Source organism: Poecilia mexicana, unplaced genomic scaffold (assembly GCF_051168715.1).
Source record: "Poecilia mexicana isolate PSO_F unplaced genomic scaffold, ASM5116871v1 scaffold_22, whole genome shotgun sequence".
Lineage (NCBI taxonomy): Eukaryota > Metazoa > Chordata > Actinopteri > Cyprinodontiformes > Poeciliidae > Poecilia > Poecilia mexicana.
In genome coordinates, this window is record NW_028263391.1 from 14,585,301 (window position 1) to 14,605,993 (window position 20,693).

The following is a 20,693-nucleotide window of genomic DNA, read 5'->3' on the forward strand; positions in this document are numbered from 1 at the left end:
CTGACTCTTCATTAAACCAAGTTCATAGGATTTTCACCAACATTCACAAAGCTACAACCGAAGCTGCAAAAAGAAAAAATAAACAAACACTGGTTAGGATCTGAATTATTTCAACTCAAGTTAATTAGAATTAGACAGCCCATTATAAAAGTTACATGCTTCTTTTTTTTTTCCCACATGCTGCTGAAAAGCAAAGCTTGCTAAAAGAGAAGCCCATTTCCCCTTCCCAACCCCCTTGGCTTGCTTATATAATGCAAAAAGAAAGGCCACCTTTCCAGCTTAAAGGAAAGCATCCAGTTCACAGCGTGACGGCAAAATGCTCTGAATGAAAACAAAATTACACATTACACTCTTGTTGTGAATATTGGAGCATTCCCATTGTAGCACCTTGTCGTTTTTCGGACAAAAAAAAAAAAAGTTCCCATCAGTGATTATGGGACGACTAACGGTAATAATGCCGCTGAGGACAATCAAGTATTGTGAACATCGACTTTCTCGCTGTGCCCCCCGACTAAATCCGAACTACTGGGGTGGAGAAGGAGGGGGGGAAGGGGGAACTCCCCCCTCCGCCCGTTTAAACAACTTTTCTGCTTTGTTGAGATGGCATCTGCTTGCCTATTTTCTTTCCTATCCTTTTATTTCCTGCCATTTTTCCGAGGCATCTCAAGTTGCAGCGGCTAAAAGGGATGGCAGATGGCAGGAATAACAGACTCAGGCAGCACAGTGGACACCAGCAGCATCCAGCGCTGCAGGTCGCTGGGAGAAGAGGCCGGGCTGAGGATGGAACGCTGGGTGTGAGCATTGTGCAGGGCTACAGGAGGGGAGGTGAAATTGCATTCTGAAAATTCGGCATTTAAATGTAAAAGAGGGACAAGCTTGGCTGAAGCTGTGTGCCGGGGAAGTTTTGCATTCCTATAATCTTCACTGGAAGGCGTTCATTCCAGCAGTGAATAAAAAAAAGAAAACAAAACAAAAAAAAAAAACACATCTACCGTAAACACCTTCTGGCCAAAATGAAAGGAAGCTGTTAAAGGTAGAACACGCTCAGCAAGTACCGGTTACTGGTGACCAGCGTTTTTAAAAGTTATGGTTGAAAGCTGCTGAAGTTTTCCAACACATCAAAGGCTTTACATCCTTTATTTAGATGGAAGAGGAAACGCTGGACTGGTCAGTTTTCTTATGAAGGATAAAGTAATGCAGCCCGGAACAACTCCCCATTTGATGCTGTGCACTGCCAGTCAGCTGACTGAAAGAAAACAACTACACTATTTTCTTTTTAACTCTTTCACAACTGCAGGTGTGAAAGAGTTAAAGTGTACAAATAAAATATATAAAACATTTCCAAAGAAAAAAAAAAAAAGAAAAAAAAAACATTCTTTCAGCCAGCTGACTGGGAGTGCTCAGCAACAAATGGGGAAAAGGCAGTGCTGTTCCCCCCCGGCCCTCCATGGCTCTATATTTCCGGAGAAAGCTCTGATCACTCCAGGATTTTTTGCAGTGTCTCTGTGAAACTGATGTCCAACTTTATCATCTTTAAAACTTCACATTCTTAAACCCTCAATCTACCAGTAACCGGCCCGTTAACAGTAATATTCAATTATATTAGCAGCAGAAGGAATACCTGATGCTTTTCTCTCTTGAATAAAACAATTCACTACATACAAGCAACACATTTTTGGTTAAATATCAAGAAGCAATGGTATTTTTACTCCAGGTTGAACTGTAAGGATCTTATACCAGCCATGCCTACAGCTGCATTTGTCTCAGATTTATATTTACAGTGAACAGTATTATAGCAAAATATCATAAATCAAGAGGAATTGTGTTATCTGAATGTATATATTTCTTTGTTTTGAACCCACCCATTTAGCGCCCCCACCCTTGCACTCCCGTTTGTTTTAGAAGGAAAGAAGAAAAATTGAAAAAGGGCAAAAAGATAAAAAAAAGGGGACCCTTTAAATGGCCCTGCACTCCCATTGGTCCCCAGTGCAGCAGTTCAAACAAGGCTTTAGATGACAAAGACGTCTTCCAGTGCGGCAGGTGTTAGTCTCAGAGTATGCCCCAGGCAAACAGGCACACTCCAACAGGAGGAAATAAGGGGGTGGGGGGGTTAAAAAAAAGGAAAGAGAGAAAAGAGAAAAGTGTTTGCAGGGGGAAGAGATAAAGGCGCACCACATGCAGAAGCAAGGGCCAGAAGTGTAGCTTTATTGTTCATGCTGCTACTTAGTCAGGTGCTAATTGTCGCCACCGTACATCGCTCTCAATTACCAGGCTGGCCTGAACAGTAGGACACCCCCCAAATAAACAGCCCGGTTTCTCTTTCTTTTCCCATTCTGAAGCACATTCAGTAAATAAAGCTTGGTTAGTACTGAATTTAAAAAGAAGAGCGGCTTGGGTAAGAACAGTCAGGGTGAGTGAAGGGTAGGTAAAGCAGCCGGACCGAAACAAGCTTCCAGTCCGACTTTGGCTTACCTTCACCACATCTAGCATTTGGACCTTTAAGATATTTTTGTTAATCTAAAAAGGAAAAACAGAGTACATATTCATTTGTGAGGAAAAAAAAAAAAAAAAAGTGGAAACACCAGAAAAACAGAACAGCAACACATTGCTGCTGAAAATACAAATATTTGAATGATTCATGGGAGTTAGATGGATTGAGCTTCAGGCAGCATGTGTGGTGTTGTTGTTAGTTGTAACTTAGAGCTTTAAAGAAAGAGGAGGTTAACCAATTCTGGATAATGAGTTAATGAACAAGTGGCATTTCTCTGAAGGTACCGTTATGTTTGATGGTGCCCAATAACACAGAAGAAAATAAGAGCATTTTGAAAGCCAGTGAACAAACGGTGTGCAGTTCACATGGAAACAACAGACTTAGAAACATTTACCGCCAATGTTACGAGCAGAAAAGCAGTTTGGGTGAAAGAGCAAAAGATGCTGGGGCACCTCAAAGGGTCACGGCAGCTTTTATGTAGTTTCATCCTGAGAGAACCTTTATTTCTCCTCTGCCGTTAATCATTTTAAGAAGTACGGCAAATGACCACCAAAATCCTCCCCCCCCCCAAAAAAAAAAAACACTAAAGAGTGAAGAAAAGCAGTGGAAAGTGTAACACACTGATGGAGAGTTCGTGGGAGAGATGGACCGGTTCATGCAGGAAGCCATGATGTTGCACAGAAGCTGCCTGGTGAGAGTGAAGTTACATTGAGGATAACAGCAGCTGCAATAAAGTAAAGGATGAATGTGGGCTCAGGTCTACAGAAATATTCATTCTACTTTAACTTTTTTGACATTTTTCCACTTTACAACCACTCCTAAATTTTATTAAAATTTTATGCAAAAAAAAAAAAAAAAAAAAAAGGGAAAAAAAAATCATATTCATATACATTGACGCCTGTAAATAAAATCCAGTGCAACCAATTGGGACAATTATTAATTGCGCATATTTAAGTTTGACCTTTATAGTGGAGTGGAAAGAAGAAAAACTTTATAAAAGAACGTTTAAAGTTTGGTATATATAAAACATACAGCAATGAAGTGGAAGAAGGTGCAGTGGTCAAGTGAAACCAATATTAAATGCATGTTGAAAAAGTCATCATTGCACTCCACCTTACACACACTGTTCCTACAGTGAGACATGGCAGGTCAGGGAAGATGAAAGGGGCAAAACACAGAGGAATCCTCAAATAAAGCCTGTTAGAGGCTGCGAAAAAACTAAGAGGTTTACTTTAAAGCAAGAAAATTATCCTGATCATACAGCCAGAGATAAAACGACCAACGACACATTCAGAGGACCCAGTCAATATTCAAACTTAATTCTAATTGAGAACCTTCGTCAAGGCCTTAAAACTTGTATCATATTTGCAGATTCTTTCCATCTAATCTGACTGGGAATCAAAAATTAGAAACCGGAGGAAACTTAGGTCTTTACATCTGCAAAGCTGGTAGCGACCGATCCCAAAAGGCTTGCAGTTCTAAGTGCACAAATTGTAGGTTCTACAAAGTACTGACTCAGGGGTGCCGAGTACACATCCATGAAAAAAAATCCGAATGCTGAGTATTCTTTGTCTTCCACTTCACATGTACATTTAGTTGGTCAATGACAAAAAAACTACCTATAACATTCAATTAAGTTTTTGGTTGTAATGTGGCAAAAATATAAAAAAGCTCAAATGGTATGAACACTTTTGCATGGCAATGTATGTTATGTTTGTAATGTTCAAATCAGCATGCAAGGACCTGCAGTTGGAGTCAAAACCTGGATGCATCAACAGAAATGAAACGCAGCCTCTAGGGATCTGATGATGTCAGGATCAAACGACTGAACGGGGGATGTCAATGGGCTGAACGCCATGCCAAATATGAAGGAAACAGGCAGTCTTACAGTCCAGCTTGGCCCAGGGGTACTCCATGTCCCAAACCATCCCCGGCCAACGCCTGCACGCTGTCATGGAGGATGGATGACATGTTAGTGGCAGCAATGGCAGCCGTAGCAGGATGGACAGACGAGCAGATGGGGAGGACAAAGTTGCGTATAAACACAGCCCTGCACGAATGAAAGAAACTGGAGAGCACTGTACAGGGGAGTGAGATGGAGAGCAGTCAGCCAGCTAACACGGTTAAATGAAATAATATACAAAGCAATAAGACTTGCATGGTGTTGAGGGTCCTCAGAACTGAGAAGTCAGCATTTTAGGCGGATAATTAATGAGCAATTTTAAGCCAAGTTTTTACCTCCATGTATATCACGTACAATGCTTGTGTAGGGGTGGTGTGTAAAATCTATACAAACTTGACTGGCAATAGTTACATGTTTCCAAATGTTCCTCCAAAAGTCCTCCTTATTCTTTTTTTGTCAAAACATTAATATAAAATGATGGCTCATTTATCAAGGGAAAAAGCTACCAGAAGCAACTTGTCCATATGTGAAACAAAAGAGTTAGTCCTCCCAGCCCCATTAAATTATCAATCAATTTCTTTGTCTGGTCTGATTACTGTCTGACTTGAAGAATCACAAATCACTTGAGTCAGCTAAAAGATCTGAAAAAGAAACATATAATGGTCCGATTAATAGAAATTCAAGAACAAATGAGAATGCCCTCGACAGTCCGAAAGTTTGGGCTCCTGTGAACGAAAGATTGAGCAAAAATGGAGAAAACATGGAAGAGACGTGAAATTAACCAGGAAAAGCTGGAATATAAAAAATGCTCCAAGAGGGTGTCAATGCTAGGAGGTCACTGAAGAACTCAAAACAAGATCTTCAGCACCGCAGATGTGCATCTGCAGTGCTGAAGATCGTTTCTTCAAAATGAACAAAAAGGTCCATTACATCATTTCCAAAAATCAACTCGATGATTTGCAGGACTTTGAGAAAATGGTGAGACAAAAGTGGAACTTTTAGGAAGGTGTGTGTCCCAATACATTTAACAACATTTAAAAAAAGAGAGAGAATAATCTGCACAGTTAAAAATGGTGGTGGTAGCGTGATAAGAGTGGGTCTGGTTTGCTGTGTCAGGACGTGGGTGGCACACCAAAATTGACAGAACCGTGTTCTCTACTAGGTGGGCAAAAAAAAAAAAAGAACAAAGGCATGCCACACTTTTCAAATTGTGTCTGTAAAAACAATTTGAAAACCAGGTATATTTTTCTACTTCACAAATATGCAGCACTTTGTACCTGTTTATATATATCTATATATATCTATATATATATAAATCTGATTAAATATTTTGTACTCTGAAAGTTTGTGATTTTAATGGAAAAAGTAACTAAATTAACATCTGCTTTTTGTGATTCCACTTTTTATTATTCTGTTATGATTATGTGTAAATAAGATTTTATGCTTGATTTCTAAAGCATGTTAATTTAAAACATGATATAATTACTGACTTTTTTTTTTTTTACTTTTTTTTAAACAAAATATATAAATAAACACATTTAACACTGTAGAAAAATGTGCTTTCCTTTAATGTGTGGGTATTTTTTTCTTGCTACTGAAGAAGATTTAACACATCTGCAGGAAGGAGCGGCCGACGATATGGAAATGTGACTGACAACTTCTTGCCTGCCTGAATGTCACACCTGCTCCTTTCTAAAGTCCAACACAGGCGGAAACACTGGAAAATAGACTGCAGTTAATTTTCACTTGTCCACGCTCACAGTAAACACACTGCATGCACGCTAAAGCGCCATTAATACGTATAAGCCCCGACATATCTGAAAATGACAAGGCATCTGTGGTGTGGTATTGTGAAGTGCTTTCCTTGTCAAAACAGAATGTGTGTCGGGATCCAATAGAGTAGAAAAGTGCAATCTTGTATTGATTTCAGGGCTGCTGCAGATCGATCAGAGCTGCTACAAGGAGGAAGAACAAGATAAGACACGTTTTCCATTCTATTCATCATGGACTGATAAGAGGGCTGTGCTGACATCCGCGAGCTGCTGTTTGTCGGTCAGATCTTTTAAGTGTTAGTGACTGAGCTCATGAGGAAACACACACAAAGACATAAACACAAACAGGCACTCTGCAACTGGCATTTAAGAGGCTGCTTATATTCACGGGGGAAGTAATTGCATGGAAAGATGCAGTTTGAAAAAAAAAAAAGAAAAGAGGGATGAACAAAGTAGCGTGAGTGGGGCTTGAGGAAGTGGAGGAAGCAGTGTGTTTGAAGTCAGTCGGAGCGCATGAAGAGCCAGGGCTTGTCGTTTGATATTCATCAGTGAGCGTAGGCGTTGAAGAAGAGTGGAGGGGAGGGAGAAGGGGGCAAACAGGTGTGTTGTGAAGGAGGGCAGACTAATGTAGCAAGGGTGCTAAGAAAACAAACGAAGAAAGAGGAGAAAAGAACGGAGACAAACGATGCAGCAATGAGACGGACCGAGGGGGAGTTTTGTTTATTTCTCACCTGTTCCGCTCGCAGAATAGGCAGGGGAGGGAGAGAAGACCTGCGAAGCAAAGTCTTCAAAGGTCATGACCTCTCTGTGGTTCTGAACAATGGCCTCCAAGTAGAGTGCTCGCTCCTCGTAGCTGGCGGCGACTCGTTAAAGGAGCAAACAGTATGTGTAGAAAAAAAACAAAAGCAACTGGTACATGCGTCAAGTTTTTTTTTTTTTTTACATAAATTTACGTGAAACAATTCCTGAAGTCAATAAATGCATCATTTCCTGTATAGAGGAGAAAAAAAAAAGATTAATTTCTATCTTAGACACAGATAAATGTAAGATATGCTCAATATACTGCAAATATTTTGTCCTCACAAAAACACTGTCAATGCAACAATGCATGCGTGTCAAGAGTTCCCCCTTTACGTAGCTTTTTTTTTAATGAAATCTCACAGCAGGAGGCTCTCATACCACACATAGATAACTCCAACCATACTAAAGGTCACAGATATCGTCGGATGCACAGGAAAAAGAAGTGTACTCAGTACACATGTTCGGAGCCTTGAGATCAACTGGAAAGTCAGGACACAGAATGGTGTGCATGTGTGGGAGGTGCAGGGGTTTAGGTTACCAAACCAATTTGGTTCTGCGATCCCAAAAACTTCAACTTCTAAGTTGTTATTGTCTTAGTAACCATGTTTTAGGTAAAAAGGGAAATACTTTCCTAAAGTCACATTTCTGCAATTCTCTGGCATCTGGAAGAAAACCTGATGGCTGATCTGAGAGTCCCGTCGGCTCGTTACCTCCTGTGTTGGCCAAAAATAATCCACTCTGTAAAATTTAAATTTGCTTCTACATTCTTTCCATTGGAATCTGTCATCTCAGATGAGAAAATGAAAAGTATCTAAATCTTTAATTTAGATGCTGTAAAATGATAATCCGAGGCTCTACAACACTCTTCAGACGTTTTATGGCTTTAATCAGTGTCTTACTGAAAACACGCTCCATCCATTGTAACTCAGTCAAAAATAGTTTATAGTTAACATTTATGTTGTGTTATGTTTTACATTTGCTCTTGCTCATTAGTTAAACTGGGTTTCTTTGCTTTTTCTGGTCAATAAATAATAGGTAGGCAATCATCACAAAATATTACGGTATTTGTTCACATGACAATTGCTCACCTTTTCTTTCCTGTGTGAAAGGAAAGGCTTCCTCTTCAGAGACAAAGTTTATTGATAAGTTATTATTTAATCTTGATCATCGGTGAGAGGGGCTGAATTATTGTTCTTAAAGCCATTTAAAGGGACTGATAGTTGCTTCATAAAACACCGTGATGGTGTGATTTAGCTTTGCTGGACCAGGCAGCCCCATCATCATCATTCCAGCCAGAAGCAGAAATGGAACAATCAGCCATGCCACATAGCCCCAAATGAGAATGCAGTCTCCAAAATAATCATAAAAAAAGAATACATCAATGCTGGCGTGATGCTGAAAAGCTCTCCTCTTCCTACTCTCGTCCCTCTCCTCTCTCTAATAGAACCCCTGCTGCAGGCAGCATGTCTAGGACCACCCTCCCCGATGTGCTGCCTGCCACTTCTCCGTGCCATCAGGGGGAAAATTGGAGCCATTTGAAATTCAGAGTGACAAGCAGCGACTGAGGCCTGGGCAGCCAGCATGCAGGATGGATGGCTGGATTTGGAATGGAGGAAACTCCAATAAATAAATAGATAAATAAGCCTCCAAAATGGCTTCTGGGTGAGGGTGGAAAAACATTCTGATAGCTATTATCATATCATTATCATGGATATATCCTGCTAAGTCTGTTGTGGAATGGAAGGAAGTGTGGGATAAAATATGGGGAAGGGAACCATTGGGGTAAAAAGGACTATTTGATGCCATGATGACAGTAAGTACCCTGAGATTTAACAATGTGTGGGTGAGCGAATATCCGAGAATGAGTCGGACTACTCTCTGTGACCATGTTTTCTTCTCAAACAATGCCTGACAAATTGCTTGACAAACGCATGAACTCCCGAGCAGACAAAGCCGCAGTTATTGAACGCTGATGCCCTCCTCCCCCATCTCATTATGACTGCCTGGGTAGAGTGAAACTAGGCTGAAGTGGACGCCAAGGATGAACCAGGCTAAGCTGAGATAGGCTGGACTGGGCCGAGGGGCTGTGGTCTGGGTTAGATAGATAGGACAAGACAGTCACTGGGCAGGAAGCCCGTGGTGGGCACATGCCGCCACAGCAGGGGCCAAGGCAGCCATGACCAATGGCTTTGAGGGGAACCATGGCGAAGCAGAGATGACGGGCACCTGTGCAGAGACACACCAGCCGGTACGACAGCCAAGCTGTTCAGGGTAACGGACAAAAACCGGACAGAGGGCAGAGTAAGACAAAGGATTAGGTAGGAGAGCATGTTCCTGAAAAACAATCTCATTAAAAAAAGTACACCGTACCTTGCAAACACACTTATCTATTTATATGGATATTATCAGACACCAACCTTGAATCATCTTCTCACTTCATAGTGGAAAGACAAATTTTCAAAACTAAAATTAACCCACTTTACTCAGATATTCCTAAATAAAGTTTAAATGTTTAAAGCGAGATTAGATTACAAAGCAATATTCCAGGATTTGGACATCTTAAAGAAGGTCATGCCATCTATTGTCCCAAAACCCAAAGAGTATTGCACAAATGAAAACCTACCAACACATATCTGTCCACCTAATGGATGCCATTTTTCAGAATGAGCTAAAAACCTATGATGACTCTGAACGAGCTGCAGAGATCCATGACTCAATGTAATGACAGGACAGCTATTCGTTATGTTCTCTATAAATATGGCTTTCATGTAAAATTGAACAGAAGAAAGCCATTGTCGGTAGGAAGCTAAAAGAAATTTGTTCTGCAGTTGACTTCATATACAATGGCATAAAGCGAAGAAGGTCAGAGCTGATGGGGAAAATCCATTTCTTGTGGATGAAAACAATAAGTTGCAAAAGACTTGAGTGTCTACATGCGCAAACATGAAAGACAAATGCCCCAAAAGATATGCAGACTTAATTGCAGTGGAAAGTAGTTCATCAAAGTATTTACTGAAGAAAACTAAATACAAATCAATGCCACACTTTTCAATTTTTAGTTAAAGTATGCATCTCTTTCTTTCCACTTTACAGTTATGTACTTGTTTGTGTTGGTCTATCACCTAAAATCTCAATTACACTCCAGTATATGTTTCCGGTATGAATACTTTTGCAAATCTAAGAAGCAAAACTCAAACGCCTGCATACAGACATGTTTATAACACGGTTTGGGCCACAGAAAAGTGTCAGAAAGATATAAAATGTAAACATTAACACACCATAAAAATAAAAGCTTCTATTTTACACTTTAAAACGTAAGAAGACGACAGAGTAGAAATACTCAAAAGTATGTATTGGCTATATAAAAGCTCTAAAAGCTGCCAAATAATATGGTGTGACTAATTGATTGTTCCTCACAGTAGAGCAGCATGACTTTAAGCACGTAAAAGCACTTCCTAATGTGCTCTTTATCCGTCTTCCAGACATGCAACGTCACCGTTTTCTGTCACTTGCTGGAAACTGTGCTGGACAAAGAGTGGGCATCCCAGGCCCTGCTGCTATGGTAACACGGGTCACAGCTCTGTGTGGTGGGTCATGTCCAGGGTTTAGTGGATGATGGACAGAAAGAAAAGAAGCTTGCAAAAATAAAAAAATAAAAATAACAAAATGTACCTAGAGAGGGGACAAGTGGAGAGGGGGGAAAAAATACAGAAGGAAGGAAGGGTTTTTGATGAAACGACTTTCAGGGAAGCCGATAAATGAAAAACAAGAAGGGATGGGGACAGAGAGAGAGCCTCAGCACAGCGTGGGTCAACAGAGCCATATGGCGGTCCATTATCAGAGATGCAGATGACTGTGGGCCTGTTATTGAGATTCCTAAAGCAAATATTGACTCCAGCTGGAGCAGGCGCTCTCTGACTCTGACACACGCCTCTCCTCCACTACTTCCTTCCGCTGCCCTCTTTGTAAGTTGGACAAATGGATTACAGTGAGTAACAGAGAGAAAGTAAAAACTTAAAATAATAACAAAAAAAAAAATTACAAAATAGAGTAATCAGGAAGCGGGAGAAAATAAATGCACAATGGAGGTGAAAGATGGGTGACAAAAACAGGGAATGATTCAAGGTATTTTTAGCACGGGGCATGGTCATGCTCACTCACTTTAATGTTCAATGATATGTGTTGGCAAAAAAAATACCTGCAAAGAAATTTGACCTGATGTACATCAAGTAGCAATCATGTCTTCTCTCTCCCACTCTTTTTTTTTTATTTGCTTGTCCCTAATTGCTAATCCATGGGCACAGCTTGTTCCACTGCAAATGCACAGCTGCTGCCATCTCCTCACAGTAACCGAATCAGGGGACACATCCAGAGCAGTGACGCAAAAGCTATGTCCGAGCTATGGATACCAAGCCTGCTGATTCTGACCTACTTTTGCTGTAGAAGCATGAAGCATGAATTCAAACATGGGTGGTCAGAGCAAACATGCAGAGCAGGTAAATAGCAACAAACAAGAAATTAGCCTTCAGGATAAATTTATCATCCTTTAGGAAAAATACATGTTGCCAGTGAAATCTCCCAGCAAGATTCAAACACATTTGGGTAATAGACAAATGGGAAACCAAAAGGAAAAATTCAAACAGGTCTACATTTTCACAGATGGACTGCAACTCCAGTCATCCGTGACATAACTGTTATTTACAGCTGGACTGAGTGGAAGACTGTTGCGCCACTTTGGGAATTTCCAAGGAACCCCTACGTTCCAAGTGGCTGCATTTCTATTAGGGGGAGGAGAGGGAAACCAATGTAATGCCTATGGAGTGTGGCGAGCACAAGGACAGTAATGAGAGGGCGGGAAAAAAAAGGAAAAAAAAATCTTCCAGGTGTGAGGAGTTGTAAAACAAGTTGGGTTAGGACATCGCTTCCTAGGAATGGGGTGGCTCTGTAAGTGGATCTGGTATTGGGATGAAAGCGATGGCAATAAAAAAAGAGCAAGGAGTTTAATGAGACATTAGGATGAGAGCTCTTCACACCGAAATGCCACAATTTTTCTTGTCAGAGTGAAATCTTCTAATTGTCCTTTTACTTTAAGCCTCCATGAGCCTGTAGGACTCACCTTCATATATAGGGTTCATAATATTAGCTTAAAGTAAAACAAGAACTTTTTTCCAACAGTCAGACTTCACTTTGATGCTCTAACATTGGTTAATATCAGTCTCCTAACACCCCTATTAAAGGGCTGTAACCTTCTTATATTCTAACCTTCTTTTCTTCTTGAAAGCTAAAAAAATATATAGACTGATCAAATTTGGAATAAATTCTTCCATTCTGACAAAATCTTGTAATCAGTATTCTACACTAATCAGAAACACTTTAAATGGATACATATGTGTATGATATGCAAATCATCATACACCAAGATTTTCATCACGGGTTGCCTAATTGTTATCACTTAAATTTTACTACAAGATTTCTGAAAAATAGAGCCAAGAAATACTGCTTCCAAAAGATCTTCTGCAACTGAAATACTGCATAAACTGATGTTGCCATCAATGCACCATGTAGCTCTACAAGAAACCTGTTCTGTATTTGTGAACAGAAACAGCATAAAGTCATAGTTTAATCACAAATGCTAAATCGTCATCTCTAAAAATGCATAAAATGTTACACCTCTAACATCTACACATTTAGGATAATGCTAAAAAAAAAGAAGTAATTTTTTAAACCCTCTCCTTCTAGATATTTTATTCTTTAAGTTTAGCAGAAATGTCATTCTCACTACTCGTACCTGTGTAGGCATATGTGCATGTGTGTCCAGGATAATGCATGTGTGCATACATATGCATCTCGGGTTGTGTGCACATTTCGTTTACATATGCATGTGTGCTGTCCAGATGGCAGGGAGGTAGCTCTGGGGGAATGGTGGGGGTCAAACGTCTTGGTGGATCAAAGCCAAGGTCAGGGCAGCTGCAGTGGCCCATGTTCAAGGTGAATAGAGGCCTCAGATGGCTCTTCATTAGAAGGCTGCCCCATCCCTGCTGGATCCCAGCAGCCAGTCACTACCCTCCTGGACGAGCTCAGTTGTCTCACCTTTTTCTCTCCGCTTCTACAGAGACCCGGTATGAAAGCACTCAACTACTGAGATTCATCTAGTACTGTAAATAACTGAGCATAGGTAGAAACATACAGATACAACACAGTGTGGGTGTGTCGACAGACACAACACAGACATACAAAAACATCAAACCCCTCCATTTATAAGAGCAGTTGAAAGAAAATGAGCCCAGATTGACCTCTGAACTGGTGTCTCTCTGGAGAGAAGCATCCTGACAATCAGACCAGCCTGACTCTTTGTGCTCCCCAGTTTCCCTGCTGACAAAAGTCCTCACACCATCACTGGCCTCTGTCACACACACTCAACACATCTAAAACAAATTGAGTCTTCATGCACACATGCACAGCCAGCAGGGATGATTATGCATTATGGCCTCTGAACATAGTCCTGTATGTGTGTGTGCTGAAAGCCAAAACACGTTTGCTTAAACACCACATTTGAACAGATGAGGGTCTCAGTAAGAAAATGTCCAGGAACCCACCAGATCACTGCTACAAAGCTAATTTGAAAATTATAAGGGGCTGCAGAACAATTCTTTATCTCTGTAAATAAAAGTGAAATTATCTTTGTTTTTGTTTCCACATGATAATACATGAGGGGGAGGGGGAAACGGCATAGTTTGAACCTTTATCCCCCACGTGCTGGTTGGACCAATCAGCTTTAAAGGCCTACCTTCCAAAGGTTTCTCTAATGTCACTGCATAACTCAACCGAAGCCCAAGGACTGAAAGATTTTATTGAATTTCCTCCAATGAAAACATGGAGAAATATAGAAAGAAGCTATGAGAAGTAGGACGTAAAAATCCAGATGGGATTAAGGAGTAGTGGGGTCTTTAGAGCATCTAGACTGATATTTAACTATGTAAGCTCTGACTTCATCCAACAGAAGTCGGATGATGGGTATGTGGAGAGTGACTGCTTCCTCTTCTTTTGTCTATATGCCTTAATCATGCTGAATTTTAAGTAAAGCACTCCCCAAAGCTAAGAATATTTAGCTTAATTAGAACATTTTTATATTAGAATATGGTGAAGAAATGGAGGTCTGACCAGGTTTGAAAGTAATAAAGGCTTCAGATCAATCCTGGATTTATGACATCGTTTCAGGCAACAGAACTCCAACTCTAGGTTGGTCCATTTTTTGAAAATGATCCTCTTCAAGGAAATACATTTGGAAAATTTGTCCCTGAATGAACTCTACTCCAACAATGACAGTCAAAAAAAAAAAAAAAATAATAAAAAAAAACACAACTAAAATCCCACAGCAACCAAGCAAACAGGCGCATGTCTATTTCTTCCTAAAACTCTGACTCATGCATGTGGACAAAGCCATGCCGATGGCCCTCCGGCCTCCACACCAGCACCCAAGGTTAATGCTGTTTGTCAAAGCGCTTCTAGGGAAAGGGGCTCTTGTTGTGAAGAGGGACAGTTGAGAGATGAGGTGGAGGATTCCTCTGTGTGCTCGACCCCCTCCTCTGTCAGAACCCACATCTGCCCATTAACCTGGGCCAATCAGCTTGACCTTGGTAAGGAGAGGGCCTCAGGAGTAGCTCACAGTGCCATCGACTCCAAGTGGTCATGTAATTGGCCTGTTAAGAGGAAGAGATTTGATGGTAATGTTGGAGGGGTGCTTGGTTACTTTGGGGTGCGAGCACAAACCAACTAAAAAGCAGATGTTTCCCTTTCTTAATAGGCGTTTCATCTCTCCTCCCTACGTGAAACGGAAACTCGAGAACCATTTTTAACCACAGTAATGTTGTGTTCAGAGTAATGGTCAGTGCCAGTTTTCTGTCACGCCGAGCATTTTGTATGTAAGCGAAAAGTTAAAATCTTGGTCTCACCGGAAATAGCACTTCTTCCACATGTTTGCTGCATCCTCTGCATAGTTTGTGGCAAACCGCAAAGGGATTTTTGGTTTTATTTATCACTACTTCTCTATAAATGGCAGACTTGTACAGTACACAAACGCTCATCCTGTCAACAAAATTCTCTACTTCACAGAGAAGTAGAGAATTTCTCTGTGAAATTCTCTTATTGGTCTTATTGGGTATCCCAATAAGATACCTGTAAGTCTTTTATATTAAAAATGTGAAAGAGTTGAAGTGGTAACAATTATATGCAAAGCACTGTATGCACCAATATTTAAGTAAAAAAAAATGAAAAAAGAGGAAACTAAGTTATTGGGGGAAAACCATTAGCTAAACCATAAAAAGAAGGGATTTCACTGAAAGGGGGAAGAGGGTGGAGACTTATAGGAGGGAGGGGTAAGATGGAAAAGAGGAAGGAAAGAAAAAGAGATAAAGCCGAGCAGGTGTTGATTGGAGAGAGGCCGAGCAGTGAGTGCCAGCGGTACCTGTTGTCACAGCGCGGGCTGAGGTGTGAAGCTCGTCTCAGCAGAGGCCCTCGGAGGTGTGAGGTGATTATGGGCAAGAAGACAGAGAAATTTAGATGGAGAGACACAGGGAGAAAGATAGACACGGGCAGAGCGTGAATGTGGCAATAAAGCTGGCTGCAGGAATAATGGCAGAGTGGGAAGGAAAAACAGATTGAGACGGATAAAGTGAGAGCATGTATGACAGAAACCAGCAAGTAGGGTGATTGTACAGTGCATGTGTGTGTCCCTTTTTATATAGCAGCTACTCAACTCTTGGTGTCTCATTAAACAGCTTTTTTGGGGGTATAGACAGCTTTAGCAGCAGTACAGAAAATGTCTGAATGTGTCACAAATGCATTATGATGAATGGAGGTGTCTGCGTGTCCATTTTCAGGGAGAGCGTGGACTTTGACGACAGGGGATTCTCCTGAGGACTAGATGCTTTCAGAAAGTTTTAACAAGTAGTCTAATTAGTGGGCCCAGGATAACTGGAGCTGCAGGAGCACCGAAGGAGTCAGGTCAAACAGTAATCCCAGGTTAATGACACCTCCTGAGGGGTCGGTTTCCCACTGCAAGAGCTTTCTATGCTCCAACCTCCACACCTCTCTGCAGTTCATCTGGCATTCAGACAGCAAGACGAGGAGTTATGGTCGTGACATCACTCTCAACCAGTGACATCATCACTGCCCATCAGTGATTTCACGCAGGCTGGCCTAAGCTGAAGATCAAACATGATGTCTGACCGGATAATTTACGGGCTGCAACGGAAAAAGTAGTCACCCATTTTCTGAAGTCTCTGGCAGTTTACCGTTTCTCTGGGGGACAGTAAAAATTGATTTTTTTTGCCAAACAACAAATCACAGTTGTAGCACCTACACAGAGGTCAGTGGTGTTACCTGATTGTTGGGAATAAAGCTTAAAGTAATAAGCCACCGTTTTTCACCAGAGACTTTGGATAGCCATAAGAATCATGGTGACCTAACGTGGTCTTGCCCAACGTGGCAACTGTCAAAGCCTACTTGGTCTTATGTATTTAGATGAATCAAGTCTGTAACCAATCTCCTTTTCAAAGGACTCTGGCGTCCATTGATGAGTCCTAATACAGCAGGCTCAGATGTGAAACACAAAGGGTCGACATGATTAATCAAACACAGACCCATTATGGCCAGACAGTCACACCAGCCTCCACGGTACGTTAACAGAAAGTCATAATAAGATGAGCTACAAAAAGGCTGATAGGGATGAAGATTAACAGATACAGCTCTACGAGTGGCTGGGTGACGGTTGTCTCTGAAGGTCTCCTTTGTCAGTGACGATCACCAGAGTGACATGAACGTCGGAGCCCAATGGAAACATTATTAGGTTGGGACAAAGGTGGGCACGATATGAGCTATCTGGGGTGAATGTGAGTAATTTTTTCCCTTCAGTTCCTGACATTTGACTTGCTTGGAGTCGCGTCAGAACAACAGCATCTATCTGATCTCAATTTGAACTTTTAATAAAAAGTCGCTGATGAAACACAGAAGGGCATGTTGGACTCAGGTAGTGATTGAAATCCACCTGAATGCTCACAAGGCGGTTCACCCCATATTTTTTGATTAAATTTATAGAACAGCAATCATTATCAGCTTACAAACAAACTCTTAACATTAGGACTCTTGCTTAAAAGCACACACACACACGCACACACACACACACACACACACAAACACAAATCAAACTCCCCTGTTGTTCTTCAATCTGACACATACAGAAAACAGGCCAGACACTTAAATTACAAGAGTACAGCGCAAACTCTAGGTCATGCCAAATGACTCTGATTTTAACCATACGATAACATTACTCAGACAAGCACTGATGAAATATTAAAAACAAAATGAGCAGAAGCTTCTGCAATTTTAATGACGCTTGCGGCATGTGCAACAGAACAACAGTGATGCATTAATGCCAAACATCTCTGCTGACATAAAATCTCCTGTCCCTCCCGTCTATGGAAGGTTTATTGTGCCAATTAGGCTGTCTGGCCTTATGCAAAATGACAAGCATTTAGTAGGAATGATAATGATCAGTGCTATGCTGCACATGATCACATCTGTGGTAAATGTAAGTGCTAAGAGGATTTAGTTCCTGGAGGGTTAAAGAGATTTCATAAGATTTTAAGAATCTTATATTTGTGGAATAATTATTGTATTGAAACAAAAATATTTTACTGCACGTTTTATATGTGCATCTTTAGAAATTGTAATATTAAAAGTGAATTTATTAATGTAATTCAATTCAAACAGACATAAAAAAGGCCAAGCAATCAGATAAAGAAGGGTGGTCCTGTTCTGGGGACTGTGGAATAACTGCTTTACAACAACAGAGTGTCTTCTGTCAGAGGCTTGTCAGGACCGCTGTAATACAGACTGTTACAGGAGGTCCTTTCTGCTTACAGCTATCAGCATCTACAACAATGTTTTGAAGAACCCTGAATAATATGAGCTACAACAAGACTTAATTTCCCTGTGGGGTTATTATTTTTGAAATTGGATCTATACGTTTCATTTTTTAAATTAAATTTCTGAAATTAATTCACTTTTGCATGATATTCTAATTGAGATGCACCTGTCTTGTGCACAAAGATGCATTTTGTAGACAACGTCTTGTTATGATAAAGGACTGGAACTAAGGCAGAAGCAGGACCAAGCCGTCTCATTGTCTGTATATTAATGGATAAAGACGGTGAGGGGAGATGTATATGTGTATGCACACAGAAAGAAACTCGCACAGAAAACCTTGGGCAAAGAAGAAAATAGACTTCTGTGTTGGCAACAGCTTTTCCCTAATCCTCGCCCTTGGGCTATATTGTGCAGTCAAGCAGGCTATTACATGGCAACAATTAGGGGGGCTGCAGCCCAACACCTGGTCGTCCCCTATTCTGGCCCTTCAGTGGCAGCTGACTGTACAGTCTCACAGCCAGGTGGCCCTCCTTCAATGACATTAGCTAGTCACTCCAGGGTTAATCAGGAGCCAGCCATCATCCAGTGGGCAAGCATGAAGGCCCATTCAGACTGAAGGCTTTTATAGTGAAAATGGATGATGGAGACAATGTCCGTTATAAAAACTTCTTCAACTGAAGATCTCTGACAGAGATCCCACATAATCGAAATGGACTTGGGAGGGAAAAGGGATAGGGCCCGTGGCCCCTTTGGATTCACGGCATACGTTTGCTGCACTGTCTTGATTGGGTGAAGCATAGCTTACAGCATGTCAACTGTGCATCCTGCAGCTTATAAAGGACCTTTTCATGGGTGGACAAAAACAGATGGAGGAGCGGGAAGTACTATACATACAGGCAGACGGGCGATGATGTGGGGGGAGGGACACTGGATTTTTGTCAGCCGCCTGATACAAAAACAAGTGTGCGTAGCTAGAGCAGCTCCAGATATTTCAGCTTTTAAAAAGGGGGGAAAAAAAAATCCAAAGCCCCCTGGCTTGGAGATTCGAGGATAAATAACAATCATTAGAATAACAAAAAGCTATAGATTTGTACCCAAATGAGCTAGCATCTCATCAATAGTAATTAGAAGCTATACATAACTAATGAAGATGTGCACACTACATTAAACAAAACTATTGAGTTGTTCTGTTATCTAAAATTAAACCACTAAATAAGAGGAAAACTAAACCTCATATTGCATTTCAAACCACTAAGAAATATAGGCCAATACAATAAGAGGGGAAAAAAGGCTAAAAGTCAGGAGTTAGAAAAGTTAAATTTTACAGTAATGACACAGAAAAAACAAAAATGTCTTTGACACCAAACAACTCTGGAACAATTCAATGGTTTGCCAATCTGTGACTGAATGTCATAAGTACATAGGGCCACTTCCTGCTTCAAATTTGGATCCATGTAATAATACTATACTCAATTTGTAATCAAAGTCAACATGGAACTGGGAATAACATCACAACAGTGTTGAGAGCATTCTTGTTACAAGTCAGAAAACATTGAGATTTTCCATTTGTTTTGGTGCCAACTATTGCTAGCAATATAGGTCAACATATTTTTCTACACATTACAGTAAAATTACTATATAGCATGCTAAAGTAGTCGTCTTATGTCTAGTTTTTATTGGTTCTGGTCTGTATTTAGAACAATTTACTAAATATATATGATAGATGATTACCCCTGAACAAACAAAATACCCAGGTGACCGCCTGCTTGAAGCTGTTATTTCATTCTGAAAACTACATTTCTGTATAGGTGCCGACGGGTACATTAAAGAAACAGACCCTGAAATGTCCCACTGGTTGGCATGAATTGATGTACTGTTGGTATGAATCAACCAAAACCAAAGATGCAATATGGCGAAGGAACAAAATGACCAGCACACCATCAAACTCAGTATTATTACAGCCTGTTGCAGAGGAGGGACGTCAGAAGATTCAGCTAGCATCTCTCAATGCTTCTCTTTCAGCCACAGCCACCACTTGACAATAAAAGACAGACTATCAGAATTAACACATCAAAGGCTGCTTTCTGTAAGAAGAGGCAAACAATGCACAGCGATGCACACTTAAATGTTTTGTTTTTGTTATTGCTTTGTTTGCAGCGCTTGTCCATCAATACAAAAAATTCCATTTAGTGCAAAGATGCAAATGCTGGGAGGGACAAGGACGTCCACTGAAAGAAAACAATAGCCACAGGCCAGCCGAGAAGCAAACAGTGCCTTTGAAGTATTTAAAGAGGCATTAATGTGGAACTTATGAATAATCAACTAATTCCTTCTTAACACCATGAATTAAGTCTGCAACATTAAAAGCAATGCGGTCTTATAATAAAAGAGCAGAGTCCTGGGGAATTACAAAATAAAATGGTTATTTAGAAAGAAGAGCCTGATGATGTAACGACGCAAAAAAAAAAAAAGAGTTTACAAAACGAAGTGCTAGATCAGAGACGAAGAGATTCCAGCGGAGCGAGAAGAGTGACATTTCACTGACATTTCCCAGCAGCATTCAATGTGAGGCTGCCTCACGACAGCGTCGGGAATATCTATGGATATGCTTGAATGTGACACAGGCGTTAAGGGATGTGGGTTCTTTCAGGGGCCGGCCTCAGCTCTGGGGCCAGTGATGAGGAGCCTGGACCCTGTGAGATTGAATAGTAATCACTGGAGCACAGATAATGGATGATTGAAGGCTCTTTCTACTCCGCTGCTGGATTTCAATATCAGAGAGGCCCTAGAATTGGGATTC

The 20,693-nt window shown here is 40.8% G+C and overlaps 1 protein-coding gene across 7 annotated transcripts in view; it reads right to left on the reverse strand.

Moving 5' to 3' along the window:
• The window catches only part of ralgapa2 (Ral GTPase activating protein catalytic subunit alpha 2), a 107,265-nt gene that overhangs the window by 4,354 nt on the left and 82,218 nt on the right, over nt 1–20,693 (reverse strand). For 5 of the 7 annotated variants that reach the window (XM_014999936.2, XM_014999928.2, XM_088002337.1 and 2 more), the window contains one exon: nt 6,898–7,019. In XM_014999936.2, coding sequence (XP_014855422.2) covers nt 6,898–7,019 — 122 coding nt within the window. Of the gene's footprint in view, nt 1–159; nt 2,518–6,897; nt 7,020–20,693 lie in introns of those variants that run through there. The other 2 variants (XM_088002335.1, XM_088002336.1) reach the window with 2 other exon arrangements.